Source organism: Mandrillus leucophaeus, unplaced genomic scaffold (genome assembly GCF_000951045.1).
Source record: "Mandrillus leucophaeus isolate KB7577 unplaced genomic scaffold, Mleu.le_1.0 Scaffold64, whole genome shotgun sequence".
Taxonomy (NCBI): domain Eukaryota; kingdom Metazoa; phylum Chordata; class Mammalia; order Primates; family Cercopithecidae; genus Mandrillus; species Mandrillus leucophaeus.
In genome coordinates this window covers 5974609-5993833 of record NW_012106919.1, presented here as the reverse complement: position 1 = coordinate 5993833, position 19225 = coordinate 5974609, and the positions used below count along the sequence as shown (strand labels likewise).

Here is a 19225-nt window from a genome sequence, read left to right as displayed (position 1 = left end):
CATTTTGGGGCTTCATCCCAGAAGTCTTCATTTGGAGGCTCCTGGGATGGGACCTGGGAAGCTGGATTTCTGGCACACTTCCCAGGTGATTCTTCTGCTATCTACATTTTTTCAAGCAAAGCTTCTAGGGCAGAAGCAATTCTCTGGACATCATTTTAATAAGTCATCTAATGTATGTGAGATCTTTTACCATAGGGGTTGGGTTCCCGGATGGGGAGCACTTTATCTGCTCTGTAGGACATTTAGCAGCTTGTGGATATTTCAGTATTAAAAAATCTATCCAAGGGGCTTTACTTTATATTTATCCTTTCCCTTCCTGGATAGTTTTAAGATCAGCTTCAAAAGTTTGGGCCAAATTTTGAGTCTTAATGCTTTTAAATTAGGTTGCATCGGTTAATCTTCTTTATTTTAATCTTACCAATTTGGAATTAGAACTTTTTGAGTTTACCCTGAAAATGTATCTAGACTAAGCCAGCAGAGGGAAAACTAAGTGCAAAAAAAGTTGATGACTTCACTCTGCATTCCTGTGCTGCTTAGGTTCAGCAGTTGCATCTTCAACTCTACCCTTCTCTTAGTTCGTTTCAGTAAACGTGTAGTTAGTCTCCACAGCATTGAAGGTGTGGTGGTGATAGGCATTAGGGGCTTCAAAGATGACTAGCACTGGTCCTTGCACTTAGGCAGACCGGAGAAACAGTGACCAAGTAGAATGTGCTAAGTGCATTGATAGCATTTGTATAGAGTGCTCTGGGAATACTGGAAATAGGAAGTGTTCTTGCAACCATAAGTTTTCTCTGAATGGGATGGTTGATAAGACAAATCCAGGAATGCCAATAAGTTTCTTGACTTGAACTGAGTCTGGAAGCTTAAGGAGTCAGCAGGAGGAGAAGCATAAAAGTACAAAAGAGTTTGATATGTTTGGCAAGCAGAAAGAAGTCAAGTATGACTAGTTCCGGATGTTGAGTTCTGGATGTGCGTGATGAGAAGAAAGGCAGCTGGAAGCCCCAAATGCTGTAGTGTAGAGCTGGGGCTTGACTCTGTGGGCCAAGAGTTTTCAAGCTGTTCTTGGAACCCTGGGAGCCCCTTAAAGGTGCCTAGGAGGTTAGACATCGGTGTGCGTGGGTGTTCATGTGCATTTGTGCACGCCCAGGAGTTCAGGGAGAAGGCATGCGAGGGCCTGGGTGGTCCCCCACTTGCTTCAACTGAATGTTTTCTATGTTGGGTGGCAAAAGATTTTATATGACTAAAAAGTCCCCTTCCTTTGTCCTCTTCTTAATAGTTTGAAAACCTCTGCTGCAGACGGTTGGAGAGGAGGTAGAGATTTTTAAGCAGGGAGTAACACAATCAGATCAGGGTTTCAGAAAGAAAAACCCGTGGAGGCCACCTGGAGGTTGATTAAATCCATTGGGTCTGAAGTCAAGAGACCAGGTAGAAAAGAGCTAATAAGAGCTATGGCTAGGTCAGTGGGTGCCAGAGGCGAAAGAATAAAGAGCACAGTGGAAGGAGGGGTCCAACTGACTAGAAGCCCAGGGGCTGGGGCTGGGGCTCCGGGGGTTCCTTGAACTGTGGAAGGGAAGGAACAATAATGAGGACATGCGGTACCTTTGCATTTGTGGCAGCATTGGCTGTCTTTTGTGTTTGTAAATTCTAATGAAAGAGCCCGTCCATCAGGTAGACTCTGATAGAGATGCTCAGTATGCGAAACACCCAGTGAGTCCTCAGACATAGGGGTCTGGGGCTCAGAGACTGGGCCTGAGAGTGATCAGGGCCCCGGAAGAACCCATGGGGGAAAAATGGGACAGGGCCTGGGAGAACAGTAGCAGTAAGAGGTGACCAGAGAAGCAGGTGAGAGAGTGTGGAACAGAGTGGGCAGGCCAGCAAGAAGAGGAGCAGGAGGGAAGGTATCATAGAGCAGGCTCAGAGGCCTCAACCCACTTGAGGAAAGCTGGTTGGGATGCGGGTAGGGGTAGGGTGGATCATTCGTGACATTTGCTAAGTCAGTGAAGCCTAATTTCAGTGAGTTGAAGTGGAAGGGGTATTGGAAAAAGCACAGGTCAGTTTCTAGAGATGTAATTGACTGGGTATAACCAAGGGCAGAAACGGGGGTGATGTGCTGTAAATCTTGTGTCTTCAACCTGGGAACATGAAGATGTCACCACAGCATGGGGGGATTCCCCTGAGATGAGAAGCGTCTTTGGCTGCTGAAAGAAGAAAGCCAGAGTTACAGCCAGGCTAACGTAGAGCAGTGGAAAGGTCTGAGGTCTAGGGTACCCCTTGCACAGCTTCAGTGGTGTTTATGTGGAACGAGTGCTTTTCTGTCATTGATGTCGGGTTATAAATAATTGGGTTGACCTGAGAGATAATATCCGTCAGGTAACACGGGCACTGTCCCATACGGGTGTGTGCATCTAGGCAGATGGTGGCAGAGAGAAATGTGCTTCCTTCAATCCATGCCTCTTAAGACTTGTCCCTTGGGAGCTGGAAGCTGTGACAGCAGCTACTTCATTGGAGGGGAGGCCCTGGAGTTGATGAGGTGGTTTTCCCTGTCAGGAAGTTTGGCTGCTAGAGGAAGTGGTTAGGTCACTGGAAAAAAGGGGTGTTTGCAGCAGGACACCAGCCTATGTAGGAGGGGAGGGGCTGGAGAGCCTGAGGAGTGGGAGGGGTAAAACTGAGCTGGGTCTGGAAAAGAGGAATGTGGATGCCGCTCATGTGTGATTCTTACGTTTTCTTGGGAAACAGAATCCTCATCTGCTTGAAGAGCGCCTAGGACGGGATGAATGGGCACGATCTTGAAGACAGTGGGAAAGGCTAGAAATGCCAGTCTAGGGAAGGCAGGCAAGGTCGGAGCTAATGACTCCACATGGAATTCAAACGTCTGTGCCATGGGATTTTGCCCCCTTAGTGTTCTTTTTAGAGGAACAGAGCTAGAACTGGGCGGTGGTCACAGCTCCAGTCTCTAACCCTTAACTCCGTTTTCTTCCCCCGACTTCTGCCCTGGGTGCCTATGAGATACGATAGCTATCTCATGAGATTAATAGCCACTGTACACTGGTACACAGGTTGTGGTGATGCTGTTAGTGGTGATGAGCCCCTCTTTGGTCACCCCCTCGTGCCTGGTTAAACACCCAGCTCAACAAAAATTAGCCGGATGTGGTGGCTACTCGGGAGGCTGAGGTGGGAGGATGGCTGGAGCCTGGGAAGTTGAGGCTGCAGTGAACCATGATCATGCCACTACACTCCAGCCTGGGCAACAGAGCGAGACCCTGTCACGATAAATAAGTAAATAAATAAACATTTAAAAATTAATAAATAAAAATTTAAAAAACACCTAGCTCTTTGGAGGTTGCTTGGGTTTAGTAATCATTTCACAGGCTGCCTGGCTTTCAGCGTAAGTAGGTACTTTCCCACTAAAGTACCTACTAAGTACTTACTAAGTGGGGAAGTACCTACTAAGGTTTAACCAGACGTGAGTACTTAGTAGGTACTTTCCCACTAAAGTAGGTACTTTCCTACTGAAGTAAAAGTACTTAGTAGGTACTTCGGTGGGAAAGTACCTACTACCACTGAAATCTGCCTAAAGATTTGGTCTGACAGATGGTAAACTAGTGAACAGACATTTGTTTTCATTTTTTTCTGTGTAATTCTGTTAGGTTTTGTCATACTTACATCTTATTTCTAGTATTCACATGGCGGGGGCTAGAGAGGGAATTTTAATATAGTCATCCTTGAGCATTTGTTAGGATTGGGCCAGCACCTAGGCCGCTCTGTAGTTTTCTCCCACAGACCTCAGTGGGGTGAGTCTTACAATATCTGCTGAAAATGTTTATAATGCTGTTGCTTAAATAGAGTTCTGGGTGCATATATCAAGGCTATATCTTTGTAATCTACCATTCGAGTGGTATTAGTAGCTTCTCACTGACCTGGGGGTCTCATCTAAGATATCTAAAGCTTCCGACTGATCCCCATTGGTCTTCACTGGGGTAACAGTTTGCTTAGACCGTCTGGGCTGAACTAGTTTTGAAATCTCTGTGATTTTCAGAGGTTTCTCTAGGCCTCAGAGAACCTGGGTCTGAGTTATTTTTCTCACAAGCTAAGTAAGCACTGTGGTCCTCCCCGTGGTTGGTATTGTAAAGAAGAGGAAGGGTAGTGGGAATGTGCTGATGTGGTTTACTTGGCTGGGGCCCTCATTCACCCAGGATATGTCTCTTTTCTAACTTGTTCTCTCAGACAAAGAATTCACTGTTCGGCTGGAAACAGAGAAGCGGCTGCACACAGTGGGAGAGCCAGTGGAGTTCAGATGCATCCTGGAGGCTCAGAATGTCCCCGACCGTTACTTTGCTGTCTCCTGGGCCTTCAACAGCTCGCTCATCGCCACCATGGGCCCTAACGCTGTGCCTGTCCTCAACAGTGAATTTGCTCACCGGGAAGCCAGGGGACAGCTTAAAGTGGCCAAAGAGAGTGACAGTGTCTTTGTGCTGAAGATCTACCACCTCCGCCAGGAAGATAGCGGGAAATACAACTGCCGGGTGACTGAGCGAGAGAAAACCGTGACCGGGGAATTCATTGACAAGGAGAGCAAGCGTCCCAAGAACATCCCCATCATAGTCCTCCCCCTTAGTAAGTAGAGAGATGTGCTGCGTTCTTCTCCTTTGGCTCAGCATGATTTAGGAGAGGTAGGGGAAAGCGAATAGCATGGCGAGGCTGAGGGGAGGGCAGGTGTAAGGAACCCTTGAGGTAATGCAGAGCTGGGGGAAAACCGTTGGGCCTCTCTTCCCTGTTAGCCCACCTGCCTACAGTTAGCAGGCTCCCCATAGCAGAGGATCAGGATCAGGGGTGTGTTGGCAGGCCAGGGCTGGGCATAGGCATATCCGAGTGCTAGCAGCCCTGTGCATACACAAGCAGTGCCAGCTCAGCTTGGAGGGAAACCAGGAATCCCAGAAAACTGTTTGCTCCTGTGTGGGAATCAAGTCCCAGAAGAAGTAGGTAGATGCCTGCCTTGAAATCTCACTTAAGGAGAATTGATCTTTTATGGGAGGATTTTAAATCATAAAGTATATTATTAAGAATTTGCCATCTGGGTTTTTCAGGTATAAAGGCTGGCATTTCCCTAAATGGCTCTTCCCTGTTGAAACTGCATTTCTAAAAGTCAGTGGGTGGGACCTCTCACATCTTCCTGGAGCATAGCCTTTTAAGCTTAGCTGATTTCTGAGGCTGCCTCAGTGGACTCCCAGCTTCCATGTAGACTGGCCTTGTGTGGGTGGGTAGCGGCCATTGCTAGGGATTCCAGAAACTACTGATGTTTGCTTGTGTTGTGTTTAAACATTCATATTATCAAGATATTCTTATTAATCTCATTCTCCCATAGTTCTGTTTTTAGTAAAAAGAATAAAAACTTATAATGCTCTGATTTTAAACAAATGGTAAAGTTTTAAGACTAACCTTTAACCTTTTCTCAGCTGCTCAAACTATTCTTTCTCTAAGCCTTGTAATAATTTCCTTTACATTTTTGTTTATATGTTTTAATATTGAAAAGATTTCTCTTCACGTGTGAAGTAAAAAGTAGCCACAGGGGTCATCTTGTCCTCTTGCCACTCTTTTCTTCTTTTCTCATCAACTGGATTGTTTTCTTTTATGCTTATTATTATTTTGTTAAAAACCATACACATACATGTCTAATTATCTTGAAATTCTTTTGTTTCTTAGCCTTTCCCCCCCACTGCAATGCCTAGCATGGTGCTTTGCATAGAGTAGGTGCTCGCTGAATACTGTACAATTGAAATTATTGAATTGAATGCCCACTGTCTTTACTATTTTCCTGTCAGTCTGTGCTTGCCTTAACCACAGACTCTCTACTTTTAAATCTGCAACTAATTCCTCATTGTTTTCTAAGGATCAAGTGAAGGGCAGCCACGCTGTTTACTTCCTATATTTTTTGTACTAAGATTTCCCCCAACCCCTTCTAAGAACTTGTTTGATGATCTGTGGCCTGCTATATTGCTTTTCCAGCAGATAACTGGGTAGTTAAAGTCCCCCAGCACCACCAGATCCTGTCCCAAGGCCACTTGGGTAAGTCTACCGAAGAACAACAACAATCACATCGGTAATGGTGATAATGCCTTGGATTTTAATGGCGCTTTTCCTCCAAAGAGACCAAAGTGCTTCTGCATATATCATCTCCTTCTCCGCTCCCACCTCTTAAATCCTTGTAGAGGCCAATATGATATCCGCCTAATGAATGAAGAAATCAGAGCACCACACAGGAAGTGACAGAGCTGATTGTTCAATTAGTGGTTGAGCTTGCATTGCATTAGGAAATATTTGCTTCTAACTCCAAACCCACCACCCTGCGCTTAGCCTGTGCTACACCATCAACCTCCTGATTTGAAATTTCATTTGTGAACGTGTACTCAGTTTTTCATTAGTTCTGTCCTAGTTTTCACTTAATCCAGAGAGTTTAAAATTGTCGGCTGCCTTGTCTCAGGCCTGGAAATCCCCGTAAATAGTGTTAGTGGGTAGTGAGGCACTAGGTCTGTAGTTGCCTTTGCCTCAGCTGCTATAATAAAATAGCATTTCTTCTTGTAGCCCCACATGCTAACTATGTGGGTTTTCCAGGCTTGCTCAAGCAACAGAGCACCACCAAACAGTAGCCCTTACAATAAATGAGCCAGGACGTGCATAAGCGTCCACTGGGATGACAGTAGTGGATGGGAGTGAGGTCCTACAAGTCATTCTTCTGCTTAAGACAAGTGAAAGGATTTTCTTCCTTGATGCTGAAGTTGCCCTTTTAATCCCTTATTTTGAATTGGTAACAGTGGGGATGAGTCTTTAATCTAAAGAGGAATATTGTTGTTATTAATGATGAGGAAAAATAATTACCTCATCTAATCCTCTCAATGTCATGCCCTAAGAAGTAGGCACTATCAGTATCTCCATTTTGCACATTGGAAAGGAGAGCTTTGGTAGGTTAAGGAAGAACCACAGGATTACAGAGTTAGGAAGTTTCCAAATCCATCCTCTTAACCATTAGTGCTATACATGGTGACGGTTCAGGAGCCTGATCATCTCTGTGAATCGTCCTGGTATGACTTCTGGGGGAGGTTGCCCTCCTGGGAAAATTGCTATTCCCTGCCCTATCCACACCTTTTATTTTTCACATAAAACAAGCAAATCCAGAATGGGTAGCAGGCATCCTCGATATAATAAGAGCTACATGCTGAGTCTCTGTGCTCGTCTTTGTTTCGGCCTGTTGGGGAAATAAAGGAGAGAAAAGCTTTGATTCAAATGCATTGTTATGTGTATGTGTGTGTTTTCTCTTGGTAATTGGGTGTGCCTCTTAAAATCTGGGATTTGATTTAATTAATTGGTTTAAAATTATTGCATGTATTTCATGTGGGTGGTACCCAAAAATTGGAGCCAAATTAGTTACTTTGTGTTCTTTAATACTTACGGGCCTTCTGAATTCCATATAGATAATTATACAAAATACTATATGCATAATTAAAACAATTAGACTCTCTGTGATGGTTATAAAAACAAAGAGTTATGGGGAATAGTAAAATTAATCATGATCACGATGACCAGTTTTTGAAAACCTACTGTGTGTTAGGTGAATCTACGTGTCATCTCATTTACTTTGTAATATTTAAAGAATTCTACAATTAAAGGTAGCTCTCTGTCTTACAGAAGAGGCTGAGGCATGTCGAGTTTAAATAACTCGATTGAGTGAATTCAGATAGTTAAGTGAGCAGCAGAGGCTAGATGAGACAGGGAAGGGAGTGGAATCCTTGTCCCAAACTTTTGATTTGCAGAATGTTTCTAGACAGAGAGCAAAGGAGCCCCAGGGTTGACTAGACAGGCGGGAGAGTGGTGGATGACGAGCTGCTGGCTTTGTTTTATTCCTGTGTGTTAATGAAAGAATGAAAGCCCGCTCCTCACGCACTCTGCAGAACTAGACCATCTGTGCTGCCTTATTGCCTACACTTAAGCACACGTTATCGTCCAAATACTTCCTATCGGGTTTTTTTTTTTTCCTATTTACTAAATTGTCCTGAAGGACTCAAATGGCACATTATGAATGTTCAGCTTTTATTTGACTGCTGGAGTACCGAATGGTAGGAAGAGTGAAGTGAAGTAGGATTTTGGAGTTACTCGTCTTGCTGAAAATTCAACTTGAAAAACCCGGAACTCCAGCTGAATAGATTACCCGATAAATTGTTTTACGCCCTAAACATCACGCCACTATGTTGTATTTGTTAGGTTCTTATTCAGTCTCAGGTCTTAGAACCTTGTTATCCCAGTCCTCTGCACACAGCAAAGAACATCCTAGATGATCAGATCTAAAATCCCAGGGAGCGACGCCCAGAGCCAGCCAGGGCTTGCAGCAGCTAGTGTCAGAGTGTTTTTGACCCTCCGAGGCTCACCGTACCTGAATGTGATTCCATTTGCACCCCTCCTCCTGTTTCCTCTGTGGGGAGGGCGCCGTGGAGACCGTTAAAGCCTCCAGTGTGTTTCTCTCTCCCTCTTCCTAGAGAGCAGCATCTCCGTGGAGGTGGCCAGCAATGCCAGCGTCATCCTTGAGGGCGAGGACCTGCACTTCTCCTGCAGCGTCCGCACGGCAGGCAGGCCTCAGGGTCGCTTCTCTGTCATCTGGCAGCTCGTGGACAGGCAGAACCGCCGCAGCAATATCATGTGGCTAGACCGGGATGGCACCGTGCAGCCAGGCTCGTCCTACTGGGAGCGCAGCAGCTTTGGGGGCATCCAGATGGAGCAGGTGCAGCCCAACTCGTTCAGCCTGGGCATCTTCAACAGCAGGAAGGAGGACGAGGGCCAGTATGAATGCCACGTGACTGAATGGGTGCGGGCGGTGGATGGCGAGTGGCAGATTGTTGGGGAGCGCCGGGCCAGCACTCCCATCTCCATCACAGCTCTTGGTGAGTGAGCGGTGGGACTGGCGGTGGGTCTGGCATGGAGGCTGCTTCAGTGTCAAACACCTTATCCTGACTTTTGTCAGAGTTCTAGCAGGAAACTGTGGCCAGTCTTTCACATATAGAGGTTAAAGTACTTTCCTTTATGTCTATTTTGTTTCTTACAAGAGTTTAATTAATTAAGGTGGTGCTAGCAGGATCTAAGGGACCCACAGTGGATGATGGGCTCCTGAGGGATAGCAATAGCTGGGAGCTGTGACTACTCCTAGTCTGGCTGGGAAGGAGTGATGTTATCAGAACTCTATCCAGGTTACAGAACCCACCCAACCAAAGTGGTGGCCCTGGGTGGAGGAACGTGGCCACTGCCAGCCTGGCCTTCAAGAGAGCAGAGGGACTGAGCACTGTGTGGCATGTCTTTCCTGCCCTGCTGCCCAGGGGCCAGCCTTCCTGAAAGTGAGCAAAGAAGGGTTCAAAATCACCTGTTGGCATTTATTTAGCATTTACTATGTTCCTGGCTAATCCTTAACACTTAAACTTAGTTGTCCCATTGAATCCCCACCTAGCCAAGTGACAGACACTTTCATTTTATGGAGGAAACTGAGACCGAGACACGTTAAATACGTTGCCTAAGGCTACAAGTTTCTACTACTCAGTGGGGTCCATACCTAACAAAGCTATTCCCTCATTAGCATGGAATGAAAAGATACCTTGAGATTTGCTGAAACCAAAGAAGATTAGATTTGCTTCTCATAGGGTAAAGAGGCTTCTATCAACATTTACCTGCCTGGATAGAATCAGTATATTAAATTTTAAACAACCAGTCTGGGACTTTGCTGGGAAAGAAACTTGTTACGTGACATTGGTTGTCCTCAGCAACTTTATGTCCCACTCTCTGGGACTGTGTCACCGCTTTCCTTGCAGGTAGGGATGGTGGTGCTTTTGGATACTCCCAGTAAAGATGGCAGCCCCAAGTGGTTTTTGTCCTTAACAGAGTCCTCCATTTTCTTACCCCTCTGAGATTAGAATTACATTTATTTTCTAAAGCTTAATCCTAAAGATTGACCTGCTTTTTGCAGTAATTATACAGCTCAGATTTCTGTCTTAGAAACTTCTTCCAGTGATTGTGTTTCCTGATCAGCTCAGTTCCTGTGTCCATACTCAGCACTGTGTGGACCCAGTGAGGTGGAACCTGGGGGGCAACTTTTGGATGTCCAGTACTGGTAGTTTTTTTTTTTTTTTTTTTTAACCATCCTGGAAGGTTAGGAATGTCTGATGAGTGATTCGAGTTATGAGGATTGTTTCTCTAGAAGTAATTTATGGTATCAGGTTATCCCCTGAGTTTTTTCTTACTCACCATATGTCTGGTGGTTCTTACAGCCAGGGGCACTGAGAGGCTCTGCCCTGGGATCCGGAGGCCAGCACTGTTCATCTGATCTCCACCACTGAGATACCTCTGGCTAGAGCCATAATCAGGTGGCCCAAAGGACTGAACAAGGAAGAATGGGAGGGCACTCTGGACTAATTAAGGTTGTCTTTTCAGTCTAAAGTTAACAATGACACACATGAATTTTCCTATCAGTATAATTAGATGTGGGTCCCAAATGTACAATGGGCCATTATGACTGTTCAGTTAGAGCAGCTTGGGTGCTCTGTGGCCATGGCATGTGCCCATGTCAGGACTAGACAGTGTCATTTACTTGGAGAAGCACTCTCCCCTTCAGGTGTGAAGGCAGGAGCACCTGCTGTGGGTCCTGTCCCTGAGGTTCTGTCCTACACCACTCTCATGCAACACCTACTACACACAGGTGCACAGTGACCGTCACAGGTGCTTCATGTTTAAGGATGGGCCTCTGTGTCGTAAAGTTTTTTAAAGGGTATATAGAGATAGCTTATGAAATCCAAATTGAAGGTCCAGAGTTTTCAGCAAATTGTACCTATTTGCCAACTTAACCTCACCATAGAAAGCCAAAAGATTCATCCTGTGGCCAGTCTTTCACATACAGAGTTTAAACTACTTTTTTAAAATTTCTATTTTATTTTTTAACAAAGTACTTGACAAAATATCTCTCATGTGCCAGGTACTATTTGAAATATTTTACAAACACTGATTTATTTAATCTTCACAGGGACTCATTTTACAGATTGGAAAACAGAGGCAGAGAGAAGTAAAGTAACTTGTTTAATGGAAGTTATCAAAGTCTTGGCTGCTGGCTTCAGAGTCTAGGCCTTTAACCCCTGTGTTATGCTTTCCGTGGGTAGAGCAGCCTGAAAAGGCCCCTGGAATCAGTTACATGTGGTTGGAGACTGACTATGTCATTGACTTACTAAGTGCTTGATATTGGGCAATCTATCTAACCTCTGTCTGCATCAGTTTCTACATCTGCAGGAAGAGATGATGAGCCTGCCTGTTCCACAGGGTTGTTTTGGGGATTCAGTGAAGCATGATGAGAGCAAAGCAGCTGGCACCATGCTCGCACCTAGATAGTGCTCAATACATACTGGCTACTGTTAGCTTTATGATTGTGATCAATGTATGAATGTTAAGCGGTATTTCCAGGCTGAAGGAACTCTGAGGTACTCATATTGAGGAGTCAGTGTTAGGGCTTAGCAGTGCTGCCCATTCAATAAGGAATATTGAGAGACTCACAGCGGCTGAGACTGCAGAACCCTGCATTTAGGACAATTGTCCCACCCCACTGGAGGTCCCCACCTGCTTTGTTCTTGGGTTTCATGAGGGACGCGGGAGAGGGACTGGAGGCCAGTTCCATCTGCTTCCCTTCTCAGCACCAGTGCGCTCGGGGACCAGGAAAAGAGGTGTTGGGGCTGTGTGGTTGTGTTTACCTCCTATGCAATAGAGGAAATTGGCTTTGGGCTTTTCTTTTCCTGTCTTCTCATGGAATCTCAAGACTTCTGGGAGCGACCCTGCCTACATGCAGTCAGTCCCCGCGAGGACTGTGGTGTCTAATTCCAGGGGAGGAGCAAATGCACAAGGATCTCATTGGGAAGGGTTAGGCTAGTGCTGCTCAGGGGGAACTGTGGTGGGCCTCTCTGTGGAGTCTTGGAAACTCTTGGACTGGGCCTCAGCAGGATACTAAAAGCAACACTAGCCTGAGAGTTCAAAAGGGGCCCCGAGAGCCTCTGCTCCACTTTGCTTGCTTTGCCAGCTGCCCCATTGCTGATGTCACGCTGCCCTGAGAAAGCCACGGGCCTCCTCTGGTTGAATCTCTCTGCTCTCTCTCCAGAAATGGGCTTTGCAGTCACAGCCATCTCCCGGACACCGGGAGTGACGTACAGCGACTCCTTTGACTTGCAGTGTATCATCAAACCCCATTACCCTGCCCGGGTTCCCGTGTCGGTGACGTGGAGGTTCCAGCCGGTGGGCACGGTGGAGTTCCATGACTTGGTGACCTTCACCCGGGACGGAGGGGTCCAGTGGGGGGACAGGTCCTCCAGCTTCCGAACCCGAACTGCCATCGAGAAGGCCGAGTCCAGCAACAACGTCCGCCTAAGCATCAGCCGAGCCAGTGACACGGAAGCGGGCAAGTACCAGTGTGTGGCGGAGCTGTGGCGGAAGAACTACAACAACACCTGGACACGGCTGGCGGAGAGGACCTCCAACCTGCTGGAGATCAGGGTGCTGCAGCCAGGTGAGTGCTGCGGACCTGGGGACTGTGTGCCCATGCTGCCTGAGCAGATGTGAGGGGAAAGGAAAGGTGTGCATGGAGCCCTTAGCATCACTTCCCCCTTTCCCAGCTCTTCATTGAGAGACACTGCAACTCAATAGGAAGTTTTAAGAATCATGCAGTGGACACTTGTATTCCCTTTCCTTGATAGCCAGTTGTCTGACAGCATTTGTTTTCTTCCTCTGTGTGTGTATTTTGTTGTTTTTGAGCCATTGGAGGGAAAGGTGTGGACATTGGGATACTTCCCCCGAGTACTTCAACATGTAACTCCTAAGAACCTACCCACCCACTGCACCATTATCGCATGCTTGGGGTTTTACGTTAGTGTACTGCTATCACCTACATTTCCCCGGTTGTCCCAGTCATGCCTTTTAGAGTTCCTTTCCCTTTCAAATCAGGATCCAGTCAGGGATCACACATCACATTTGTTATCCTGTCTCTTTAGACTCCTTTAATCTAGAACAGTTCCCTAACCTGTGTGTGTGTGTGTGAAGACATGCACATTTGTGAAATGCACAGGCCAATTGCTTTAAAGAAAGCCCTTTTCTTTCTTTTTTTTTTTTTTTTTTTGAGAGGGAGTCTCGCACTGTCGCCCAGGCTGGAGTGCTGTGGCTGGGTCTCAGCTCACTGCAAGCTCCGCCTCCCGGGTTTGCGGCATTCTCCTGCCTCAGCCTCCCTATAGCTGGGACTACAGGCGCCCGCCACCTCGCCCGGCTATTTTTTTGTATTTTTTAGTAGAGACGGGGTTTCACTGTGTTAGCCAGGATGGTCTCGATCTCCTGACCTCGTGATCTGCCCGTCTCGGCCTCCCAAAGTGCTGGGATTACAGGCTTGAGCCACCGCGCCCGGCCAGAAAGCCCTTTTCTTAACCTCATCTCCTGTAATCCTCATACAACGATGTGGAAGTGGTATCATTGCCTCCTGTTCACAGGCAAGGAAATTCTGAGTAAAGAGGGAGGGTAATGGGCACCTATTGAGCATCTGCTTTATACTAGGCGCTGAAGGTCAATTACTTTATTAGAATTGCACAACCACCCCAGGAAAGATTTAAGTGACTAGCCTAAGGTCATGTACCCAGTGAATGGTGGAGCCAGGATTTGAACCCCGGTTGAGTTTCTCCCACAACGTTGCCTGCACCCAGGCCCCGTCCAGTTGTATGGGCCCTGAATTTGAGTTCCTTTCTCTATGGAGGCTGAGTCTGTCTAAAAGCAGATCATGAGGATGCATCAATTTGGGGAGCATTAGTCAGTGGGGATTTCTGCAAACACTCTCACCTTCATCAGGCTCTTCTGCTGACATGTGGGAGGAGTTAAGTACATGTAGCTCTTATGGTTTTCCTCTGTCTGTCCTTGTCTCCCACCAGGTTAGAAGCTGGTGGAGGGTGGAGCCCGGGCGGTTGGCTCCTGTGTTCCTTCCCTTGCCCAGCCCATGCCTCAGCTAGAACAGGCACCTGTGCAGGCAAGGGTGAGGGTTTGACTTTGCAAAGATGGCTGGAACGCCTTGCCAAAAGGATTTTTCTGCCCACTGACAGCCACGGTTAGTGCCAGACCTGGTCTGCTAGACTACCTCAGGTAGCCAAGTGTTGTTTTCAGCAATGTGAGGTTAAATAATGGTCACCTTTCGGTTTCTCCTTCACCTCGTCTAACCCCATAACAGAGTTCTGTTCTGTACCAGATTTTGGAATAAGTGAGTGGTATAAATGATGAGACTGTTCCCTTGGCCAGTGAGAGCCTAAACTTGGGGACGCTTGGGGAAGAGGCTGTTTTGCTTAAGTGGATTTTCAGGTTAATGGAAGGTTAAGCAGAGACGCCATTTTATGTGAACCCTTGTTGTGGAAAATGTCGAGGTACCCACTTGCCTGCATTATTGAGTGGTGCATTAGGATTGTAATTGCACCTTTTTTTTTGGTCCCCTCTGGCTCTTAAGGTCAGTTTTCTGAGCAGTAGTGCCCGTCACATGGTTCTGCAGCTGTAGAAGGTAGAGGAGATGCTGACCCCAAGACCTTGTCTGACATTGCCTTTTTGAATACATCCCTTGTATTTGCCTGTTTCTGGTACTACTTGGAATCTAAGACTGGAGTGCTAAGAGAAGAATCCAGAATTAATTCATTGAAGGTTCTAATTATTTTTTTTTTTTTTTTTTTTGAGACGGAGTCTCGCTCTGTCGCCCAGGCTGGAGTGCTGTGGCCGGGTCTCAGCTCACTGCAAGCTCCGCCTCCCGGGCCGAGTAGCTGGGACTACAGGCGCCGCCACCTCGCCCGGCTAGTTTTTTGTATTTTTTTAGTAGAGGCGGGGTTTCACCGTGTTAGCCAGGATGGTCTCGATCTCCTGACCTCGTGATCTGCCCGTCTCGGCCTCCCAAAGTGCTGGGATTACAGGCTTGAGCCACCGCGCCCGGCCTCTAATTATTTAATTTATGGTGTTACTAAAGGCACACAGGAAAAAATATGTATGAAGTACCTCTTGGATGCCAGGTTTGTGCCTAGTGCTTTACTCATGTTTTCTTTTTAAATTTATCCCACAACCTAATAACATAGGTGTTTGTATCTCTATTTTGCTAATGAGGAAACCAAGACTTAAAGTGGTTGGGAATCTTGATGGAGGCAAGCCAGCTGGTTAAGTGGGAAATCTGAGATTTGAACTGAGATTGGAGCCCAGGTCTCTCTGACTTCTGTAGAGCAAACGTTTTCCTTTATACCATAATTGCCTCCCGGGTAGATAAAGTAGCTGGAGGGTTGGGAGACCCTGGATCTGCTCTGAGGACGTCTTTCGGGTGTCTTGAGTTGGTTTCTGTTGTGTTTTCACTGTAAAGTGAGAATGAACAGTGGTTGGCAGAGGGGACTTAAGAGTATCACCGTACTTGTGCTATTATGAGGCCTTTACTTAAAGGTGCACAGTAATATACTTTTATGGCCCTTTGGAGGCTAGGAAGAGCAAAGGTGGGTGCTTGAGGCTGTGCAGGACTCCCAGAGGGCGGCTGAGGCACCAGGAGAGTGCATCCCCTTAAGTGTTACTGTCTCTCCTCTGTTAAATATTTATGTGTTTAGCACTTAATATTTTCCAGAGAGCTTCATATGAGTTTTTACTCTTTTTCCTATAAACTTTGGTGCTGGTGCATTCATTTTGGAGAAATAGAAGTGGAAAAATACATGAGAGCTGACTGTGTGCTGGGGACTATTGGACACTTGGTGTATATTATCTCACTTAATCTTCACTGCAACCCTGGGAGGAACATATTGCTTTCCCATTTTACAAATGAAGTAACAGAGGCTCTGAGAGGTTCTCACTTGCTCAAATTAAACACCTAGTGAGTAAGGGGGGAAGTTGGGATTTGAATCCAGGTGTGCCTTGTTAAAAAGTAATTGAGGTAGGGAGACTTTGACCTTTTTAAAGGCTGTGTAATCAGAGATTACTCTTTCTGCATTCAGTTAATGGTGTCCTTCACAGAAGAATTTTCTCCTTGTAGATTGATGATGTGGAGGAGTTATGGCACTAGTGTTACTGGTAGTAACAACAGTAGCAGCTACTATTCACTAAGCATTTCTTGTAAACCAGTGTGAATGCTTTACACATAATAACTTAGTTCCTCCTTCCTTAATCCATGCAGTGCTGTGAGGGGGACCGTTTTACCCAGCTTCACGGATGAGGACACTGACACAGAAGTTACATAAATTGCCCAGTGTGCCATAGGAAGTGGCAGAGCCAGGATTCAAGTCCAGACAGGCAGTCTGGCTCCAGAGTCCAAGTTCCTAATTTTATTATTGTATGTTCTAGACAAGTGTTTTTCTTCTCAAGAATCCTCTTTGGTACCGTATACTTGTATTTAATGTTTCCTCTCTCTGGTTAACCACCCCTGATTTCCTAATCCCCTTTAGCAAATCCTTAAATTTGTTTTTTTGGAAGTTGGGGTCATAAGACACTCGTGGAGGTTCCTCAAGACAGTTTGCTGATGGTGTAAAAGTTTTATCTTGTGCCTCTTTTAACTCCTGATTCTTCCAGCTTCTGCCACAAGGTGGCTCTAAGACTAGGGGATACTAGAGCTCAGAACCAGCGCTGTCCTCTCTTCCTTTGCTCTCCCTGCATACCTTGCCCCTCAAAACCTAGATTCTTAGCCCTGCTCTGGTGTCTTCCATAGAAATGTCCCCTGCTACCCCTGTTTTAAAGAATATTGTGTTGAATATTCTTATTCCGTCGGAATGAAATAGGAATCCAGGGACTGTTGACTCACGCTGGTCCATTTACCATCAGCCTTCCACTGCTGTGAGATCACTTATCGCAGCAATCTACTTTGTGGTCTGTGCCCCAGACTCGTCCCTGCTGGAGCCACCTGCTAGTCCTGCCCCCGTATCAGTATTCATCAGAATCTCTGGTTGGATGGCACAGTTGACTTGTTGTGGATGTGTTATTTGACCATTCCCTGTGCGTGCTTCCTGTTGCAAATGCACATCCCCAACAGAATCTTCAAGGAATGCTGTCACTCTCACGTTGCCGTTGTTCTAGCTTAGTCTGATCCCCATTGATCACGTAGTGTGACCCCTCCAGGGGCGGTTAGGCAAGACTTTCAGCCAGTTCACATATTTGATTGTTAGCTCTTAATCAGTTCTTTTCTCTTTTAATTGTGAAGCATAATTGCCTTGCTTCCTTCTGATTTTCTTTAGCTCAAAACACCCACCAATTACACATCCCTAAATACAGAAGCAGTAAGGGAAATGTCAGCACTCATTTTCCAAATGTTTACGACAATATCTTGGTTTGGCTATTAAATATTGTACATTAAAATTGACAAAGCCATAAACAAGCTTCCAGGAGGACAGCCTCCGGTGGTGGAAAGCCGACTTGTCAGAGGGTGTATTCTGCTGGGATTTTACTGATGGGCAGTCAGGATGAATATTTAATACTCTCTGGATGTTGCCAAATCGGTTTTCTTCTATTTCTTATTGCTGACCTGGCAGATTGGGATAGCAGAGGGCTTTTCTTTGACTTCCCTGAGTCCAGAGCATGTGAACACTGGCTCTCCTTGTTGCATTCTGGTGGGTGACTGGCTGTCCCATCCCTCAGAGGACTGGCCTCTACCTTCTTTCAGGGGAGTCTGGGGTTCTCCTTCTTCCATCCCAGATGGCTTCTACCTGTTGTCTGTGCCAAGATAGAATGGGCATGAGTGCAAGAGCCCTAAGAGGAGTGCCCAGCCCCTCCCCGATGCCTCAGGCCTGTTGTCATAGTAACACCGGGGCACTTGTTTTTGGCATCAACGAGCCAGGGTCACTGCCCTGCCTGCAGACAGGTAAGGCAGGGTAGGGCGCATCTGGGTTACCTTCATTAGCTCTTTCCACCTGCAGACTCTTGCCACTTTCCCCTTGCCCCTCCCTCCCTGTCTCTCTGCATGCATGTTTGAGCACCTACTAAGTGCCAGGTTGCCATGCTGGTGAGGCTGCAGAGATGGGTGTGTCACGTTCCTGTCTTGCGGGCTCTGTGGGAGGCAGCAGGCCTACGGACAGAGGAGAGCAGAAAAGCATTACAGGTGTGGAGGCAGAGCTAGCACAGGGCAGGGGTAGGGGCCGGAGGTGTGAGGAGGGAGTCGGGTAGGGGTGAGGGCAGTAGGTTGGGAAGGAGGAGTGCAGCATTTCGGGCTCAGAGAAGAGTGTGAATACAGACAGTCACAGAGGGTGGGAGCACATGCTTATTTTGAGATGACTAAAGCATGGGGTCTGGGAGGGGTTCACCCCTAGGCAAGCTGGCAGGGATCAAGAAGTCCATTTTGTACACGGGAGCATGGGGTGAGGGTGGGCATATGTAATAGCTAAAAGCAAGGACAGACCAGACGGCCTGGGTTTGAATTCCAGCTCTACCACTGAGCCAGCTGTGTGACTGTGGGCAAGCGTCTTTATAAAATTGGGAATAATATTTATTTCATAGGATTGGTGAGGACCAAATAGTTAATATTTATAAAGTGCTAGAATAGTGCTGAGCACATAGGACCAGATGAAAGTTTGCTAAATAAATAAGAATATCCTAAACTCAGAAATAGGACTTTAGCTCATACTCAGATCATATACTCCATTTTTGTAATAATTTATATTCCCTTTACCCAGAAATGAAATTAATATACAATATAACATTCCTAATCATATCATCTTTAAAATTTGCTATACTCTCCTAGTTGTGGGATAAAGAAAGTTTCTTTAAAAAAGTAGTTCATAGTAAAATAATGTGTTTCAATGTGTAAATGCTCAGGACAGCTATGCTGGGGGCACAGTCACAGTCAACGCTGCCTCTAAATGCACACTGACAGTCACTGTATCAGACTTGGCACCCCGAGCAGGACTGCCATCCCGACAGGGTTTCCAAAGTCCTGAGCAAGTCTTGCTACAATTCTGAACAAAACAAAGGAAAATCTTCTCTTGACTGACCTGGCACATATTAAAACTATGCAAAATAAAAGTATTGTGATGATAGTAAAATGAAAGTAGGTTCTAGACTCAGAGGCATAAGTTTTGCCCATATGAATGTCATTCGAAAGTCACACAGGACACGAGGCAGAGTTTTGTTGCATGGAGTTGTCCCAGATAGGATTTTACATCTTCAATGGCTTTATTCCATTGAATATATACCCCTCCCCAAATCA

At 46.2% G+C, this 19225-nt stretch overlaps 1 protein-coding gene across 2 annotated transcripts in view; it reads left to right on the top strand.

Moving 5' to 3' along the window:
• Nucleotides 1–19225, top strand: part of IGSF3 (immunoglobulin superfamily, member 3) — a 92744-nt gene that overhangs the window by 54114 nt on the left and 19405 nt on the right. The window contains exons 4-7 of one of the 2 annotated variants that reach the window (XM_012000832.1): nt 4225–4614; nt 6004–6063; nt 8526–8927; nt 12164–12568. In XM_012000832.1, the coding sequence (XP_011856222.1) occupies nt 4225–4614; nt 6004–6063; nt 8526–8927; nt 12164–12568 (1257 nt within the window). The remainder of the gene's footprint in view (nt 1–4224; nt 4615–6003; nt 6064–8525; nt 8928–12163; nt 12569–19225) is intronic. The other variant, XM_012000833.1, reaches the window with a different exon arrangement.